The sequence below is a fragment of the Rhipicephalus sanguineus genome, chromosome 11 (assembly GCF_013339695.2).
Source record: "Rhipicephalus sanguineus isolate Rsan-2018 chromosome 11, BIME_Rsan_1.4, whole genome shotgun sequence".
NCBI lineage: Eukaryota > Metazoa > Arthropoda > Arachnida > Ixodida > Ixodidae > Rhipicephalus > Rhipicephalus sanguineus.
In genome coordinates, this window is record NC_051186.1 from 68,860,838 (window position 1) to 68,867,470 (window position 6,633).

Below are 6,633 nucleotides of genomic sequence, written 5' to 3' on the forward strand. Positions count from 1 at the left end.
TCTTTCAATTTCAATATAATTTATATAACTTAAAACGGAATAACGTTGTGCACACGTGGAGCTATATAATCGCCATGGCAGGTTTTGAGAACTTTCATTGAGCCGATGGGATCAAAGAACTAAAAAAAAAATAAAATTATACTTTGAAAATAGTGAGGTCACATTGACAAGCCACGGCTTCAGCGTTTCGGCGCGAAATTCAATATTTTACATTTGACCTATATTCTTTCATTTAATAATGAACTTATGATCGGGAAATTAACGGCGGTTGAGTTCTCATAAAGTAATTTATCAGTCTTAAAATAATTCTTCGCGTCTTTCTTTTTTTTTTACTGCGATAAGGCTTGCCCTTAATGCACAATACCTTATGTGCATACGCGTATTAGATGCGTGCGTGCAGTGAGGCCGCTCATGTGTATGAAGTGAAGCAGTTTCTTGTGGAATTTGTTATCATGTATCCAGCGGATCATAGTACCAAGTGTCACTGTAGCGATGGCCGGCTTGCAGTAGTAGACGGGAGCGTTTCGATTGTAACCCTTCACATGTCCATATAAAGATGATATGCATCTGTTTGCATCACTGGAAAAGAGATGTATGGATACGTAGCACCCAGTGGTAAATGCGACCAGTTCCACGTTGAGATGGCAGCCTCACCCCGGCCCGAAGCATCCCAAGCACGAATTCCTCCGCCCATTCACACCAGCCGCTCTCAGATATCGTAGCCTGCTTTCTGACCGAAAATTAAGCCAATCGGCAAATACTTTTACTTATCCATTCGGGTTGTATGCATGTTGCTCGCCCTAATTAAAACGGTAATAAAAGGTAACTCTACACTACACAGTAATTGCAGGTCTTATGAGTTGAAGCTCACCGTTTAAGCTACTCCGTTTTCTTTCACAGCGTCCGTGCTTAGAACCCTATACAGATCTGGAATTGGAATTCTAACCACGTTCGCTTTCAGCAATGGTCGCAGCGTTAAAATAACGTCATTACCTGCACCGATTCTGCCTTCTCGTTCAGCAACACTCGATACGCCCTCGATCGTGCGCAAGTTTTCTCTGCCGCACTGTTTGACTGCCGTGCGGCAAAGCAACCTTTCAAGGTACTTTATACTGCGGCAAAGCCAGCGTGCACGAACCAGAAACATTGAAGTACGTATCCTGCTACTCAAAAAAACACCATTATTAGTGATTTAATTAGTTAATTATTTTACGAATACTGCGATCCCGTTATCGGATTTTGGCAGGGTTAGGATGCAGTTTTATAGTATGGCTAGTTTCGCAAAGAAGGAAATGTAATATATAATAATAATAATAATAATAATAATAATAATAATAATAATAATAATAATAATAATAATAATAATAATGATGATGATGATGGATGATGATGATGATGATGATGGATGGTGGGTGGTGTGGTGGTGATGATGGTGATGACGATTGTTGTGGTGGACTGGTGGTAGTAGCAATGATGATCAAACGGCCAGGCACACCGACGCAACCGTGTACACAAGCAGGCGAGCATACCCCTTTCAGCACTGCGAACAACCACTCCAAGGTAGAACCCGCAGCAGCCTCAGTACAGGGCAACGCATAGGAGGTGTCAGTAGCCCTTTCAGCCACCACGTTAGCTAATTCAGCAGTCGGCGTCGCGGTCTTAAAAGGATCGCCATTGCATACTGCCGTTACACGATAGGAAGAATGCCGACAGCCGCTTCACATATAATAGGACGCGTCGACACTTTATCGGAAACATGCATATTATGGGACATCGAGACACTTGTCCCGAGGCAGGTATTATTGAAGGTGCTTATGCTGCAGTCCGAGAACATCCTCTCCGGGCAACATCGCTAGGAGTCCCTGTACCGATGTTTTGAGACGAAGCCGTACTGCAAAGATACACGGACACATGCCACCCGCACTTCACCAGCCTCATCCAAGATGGCCAGCTACGACTGGTGACCAGGACGATGCAGGCAGCTAGGTCACATGACCACCTGGACTAAGTATCACCAGCCACAAGGAAGTCAACCAAGGAATTTTCTTTTCAGAAGCCACGGATGTGGCTATTTCGTGCAAAGAAATCACAAGGGAAGGGTTAAGGGGAGCTCCCCTTAATGGTTTAAGGGGGTTAAGGGGGGCTCCCCTTAACCCTTCCCTTGTGATTTCTTTGCGCGAAATAGCCACATCCGTGGCTTCTGAAAGAACATGAACCGACTAGCCCACCAACGTGTGCTTCTCAACCAAGGAAGTTTGTATACTCTTACAGTAAGGTCTTAGGGCCCACACTTGGGAATCTTGCTTGTAGCTTTTTTAAAGATTATGTGTAATGACCTTTTTCGACATCATGTCGGATATATATGCGCATAAGAATGGAAGTGATTTGAACGCGTTGTTTCGCAAAAAGTGACATTAATTTGGTATACAGCATTGTATTACCCCAGACGACGAAAAAAGACTCGTGAAGTGTCTCCTCGGTACTACAAGTCGACACGAAATGTAGGACGCAGCTTCAACGCCCAAGCCGACGACGCCGTCACTGTGTGTGTTTCAGTCAATAAGAACGGTTTTTACGGCAATAAATCTGGGATGGCTCTGCGTACTTATAGACGCACTGCCTTTGAGATTTAAAAGGAATATTTGAACAAAAAGATCTTTTTTTTTCACGCTCGGGACGTCCCTATTGGTAATGACAACTGACTTCAATAGCATCGGTATCGGTCTTCGGGTAGGAAGTGGATCAAGTTCATATACCTCCCCCATTCTATGAGAGAACCGTCGCACCCCTCTGGGCTCCTTTTTATTTTTTATTTTTCTTTATTCAAGAATTACCCCGCATTGCCCTTTGGCGTTACAGCAGGGGGGGGGGGGTTACAACAGAGATACAAATAAGTCTTCATTTGCACAACATACTTGTGTTTCAGAAAGCTTGTTCCAGTGTGCTACACACTTCGAAAAAAAAAAGAATTAGCGAACATGCACGGCCTGGGCCGGTATTCACGGATTTTGATTTTGTGATCGTTACGTTTAGAAAGATAAAAAGGTGTCTTTAACTAAGTATCCTTGTTTATGCCTACTTTGTTGTTATATATTTGAAAAAACAGTTTCAGCCTTAACTTCCGTCGGCCCCTGAACTCTCGGCCATTGCTCGAGTTCTATTATGGAAACCGAGGAAGTGGTCCGGATGAAACCCGAGGTCTGGACGACAGGTTCCAGGTTGGAAATAATTCCCCGAAAGAAAACCGATAGCCTCATTAGCAGCCTCTAAGAAGAGTACAGGCGAATGCGTACGCCCCTCACGCGACATTCATTAAATAACTGTGACGTTTTCAGTCCAATGCAATGATTGCCAGCCGTCATAAGATACCGACTACCCCAATCTGCCACTCTTTTAAACTTACAAAACGCCACAAGATAACACGAATGAGAATACATTCACGTGGCCTAACAACGTTTTTGAGCCAGGACTGAAGGGTTCGAGCGCAGCATCTGGGCCAGGAGCGGACGCGTGTAATCTGAACATAGATGACGTAGATATTACAGTGCTCTTCACGCGCGGCTTCAGTTTCAGTTAACAGTGCATCCCACCGGGTAGCAGGCGGTACACTGTGTTTAACACCAAGTGCGCGAACGCGCGTGGATGTGTCAACGCTCTTGCTTGTGATTATTCCGTAGCGTTTTCAGTTCTGTAGCGGCTTGCCGGTATGCGGCGCCGTTCTCAAAGCGGAAGCGTGTCACGATCGGGCGTAACTTGAAAGAAGCCTCTTCCGACGGAGCTGACGTCAGAGTTGACACGAAAGTGCTCACGTCATAGTCGATACGCATTTCACTTGCCATTCTTGCAGTGGAATCATATCAGCTTTCACCTTCAGCCGTCTGGGAAAATGCTGCGTAAGAAGCGAGGACAACAGAGATACAATAAATTTATTTTCGGAATCTATATCGCCTTCCGCCCTGTCCAGAAATCCGAAAGATATATGCGTGGGGCATGCCCAGTGGCGTTTACGTGAAGAGCGCATACCACGCGGTCATTTACAATTCAGTAGCGCGTCCCTGCAGACAAGCAGGTCCCGTTTAGAAAGCTTTTAACATTGTAGCCGGGCAACAGTTCGTGGCGTCCGCTCGGAAGGTGTTGCAAAGGCGGCGGTAGCAAAGGAACAACAGCTTACCGTTTATATCGTGCGCGGAACCGAACCAGACAAACATGGATGCCGAAGATCGACTTAAGCCAGCGGAAGACGCCGACGCGACGAAGGATGATGCCGAGATAGGATGCGCTTCAGGCGAAGAAGGGTCCGCTGAAACGAGTCAACACGGTGGTCGAGCGCCGCCAGAAGACCTCGGCACTTCTTCGAGCACTTCGGGAGCGGCCACGACAGAGGCGGAAACGGAAGACTCCTCCAAGACTTCCGTATCGACTGCCGAGGCGCAGGACTCCGGCGAAACTTCGAAGGATAAGAGTGAAGCCGAGGATAAGAATGAAGCCGAGATGAAAGACCCGGCCAAGACTTCACAGCCAAAAGACAAGACCGCAGCCGAGGCGAAAGATTCGGTGAAGGCTTCAAAGCCGACGGGTGAGACAGAAACCGGAACGGAAGGCAGTGCCGATACTTCTCAGCCCACGCCCGAGTCCGAAGATGAAATGAAAGAATCATCAGAAACGTCACAGTCGACGCCTGAACCCGAAGCCGAAACGAGAGAAGTCGCCGAAATTTCGCAGCCAGAGGTCGAGACCGAAGCTGAAACCAAAAAGTCCGCCAAGATGCCCCTGCAAGAAGCCGTCGCCGACCCTTCACGTGCCAGGCAAGTCACGGAGTCGACGTCTTCGTCGGAAACACCCGAGCAGTCCAGCGACGAGAGCAGGATGGACGTGTCTTCGAAGCCTCCCAGGTACAGTGGTCCGAGGGCCGCCGCCAAACGTTCTTCAGCAATGGCTTTGGGGAAGCGTCGCCGCCAGCAGCAGCCGTTGACGCCGGACAACGACAACGTCAGTAGCCCTTCTCCGAGCATTCCTCCAGCCGCCAAGCTGCCCAGGTCCTCGGTGTCTTCGGACTCCGAAGAAGGACTGACGCCCACGGAGAGAGCCCTGGCTGAGGCCCGCAAACTGGAGCTCGAGCGCACGGTTGGCGGAGCGGACGTCGAAATTGCCGAACCGCCGTCGTCCAGCGGCTCGGCGTCCGTGTCGGTCAGCACGCCCGACGTCAGCTCGGACACCAGCAGCCAGCAGTCGATGGCCTTGGACCTCCCCGAGGAGGAGCAAGCCCTGACAAGCAGACCGGAGACACCCAGCGAAGGTGCAGGAGCCGCTTCGGGAAGCGGCGAAGTCGCTCAACGACCGCGAGAATCCGACCCACTCAGACGCATAGGCTCGCCGTTGTCCTTCGCCGAAGCCGCGCTCCGGCCGTCTTCCTGCGAGGACGTCGTCAAACCGCTGACGAAGTGGCCCGCCTCACCGTGTCTCTCCAGCAGCTCCACCACAACCAGCAGTCTGTCCTCGTTCACGGACAGCGAAGCCGGAGGAGCCGGTGGCAACTTGTCGAGGTCCGCTTCACTCCAAGGTACGAGCACCTCGCAGAGGACCTTCCCCGCCGGGAAAAAACCTCTCACCAGATCGGAAACCATTGCGGGACCCTTGACGACGTGTGCAAGTGCCGGTGGGGAAGGCGCGCCCGTTTCGCTCACCCTGCAGTCCGCCGAAATGTTGAGCCGAACGCAGCCAGCCGGCGAGGAGACCCAGGAGGAGAAGATGGAGGAGGACGCGTCGTCGGAGCCGTCCAGGGAGGCGGGAACTTCGAGCCTCGGAGCGTCGTCTAGTCGAGGAGAAAGCGCCGGACCGGGAGGGAACGTCACTTCTTCAGGCGGCGGAGGGCCGCCCGGTTCGCCCCCCGGAAGCGGACCGGGACCCCAGCCCATGGAGTCGGATGAATCTGAGTCTGATCAGCAAATCGACGACCAGCCGCAAGCCGGACCAGGAGATGAACTGGTGACGTCCTTCGTGGGTCCCCGAGCTCCGCGCACCGTGTCTGCCGAAGAATGGGACGCCACGAAGCGTACTAACGGCAAGGCCAGCGACACGAGCACGGAAGACGACCAGCCGGGACCCTCCGGTGGATAGACTATAGAGGATGATCGCACAGCTGTGGTATGCCCTTGAGCAACTGCCACCCATCGTGTGACTGCCCAGGACACGTCATTTAGGCTTAGTATAGTGTTTTTATCTGCGTTTGCTTGCAGGTGCGTACTGTGTATAGAAAATTAGGCACACGATCTCTACGTTCCCAGTGCCCTTCCTTCGTCCGTGTCTTATTTTACTCTCTTTTGCTATAATGATCGCATTTAGCAACTCGTTTATTTTGGTCTGGGTGCCCTTTTAGAAAGAATAAAAAAAAACTTGAGGACCTTTAAGCTTCGCCTTTAAGAGTGCAACGCGATAGCGTTATCTAGTCCCGCTCGCATCGCCTTCTCATTCACTTGACATTCTTCGCTTCTATAACTGTTTGAGTTGTACGTCCTAAAACCACGATATGATTACGAGGGACGCCGCAGTGGAGGGATCCGGAAATGTTGACCATGGCGTTGTTTAAAGCGCACATAAATCTGAGTAAACGGACCTCCAGCATTTTCGCCTCCA

General features: G+C 50.2%; 1 protein-coding gene across 1 annotated transcript; it reads left to right on the plus strand.

The window, feature by feature from the left end:
* Positions 1-4,027: 4,027 nt before the first annotated feature.
* Positions 4,028-6,383, plus strand: LOC119373596 (uncharacterized). The gene has a single exon (XM_037643649.2). It carries the CDS (start codon positions 4,207-4,209, stop codon positions 6,115-6,117), a length of 1,911 nt encoding a protein of 636 aa, XP_037499577.1. The 5' UTR covers positions 4,028-4,206; the 3' UTR covers positions 6,118-6,383.
* The last annotated feature ends 250 nt before the right edge of the window (positions 6,384-6,633 follow it).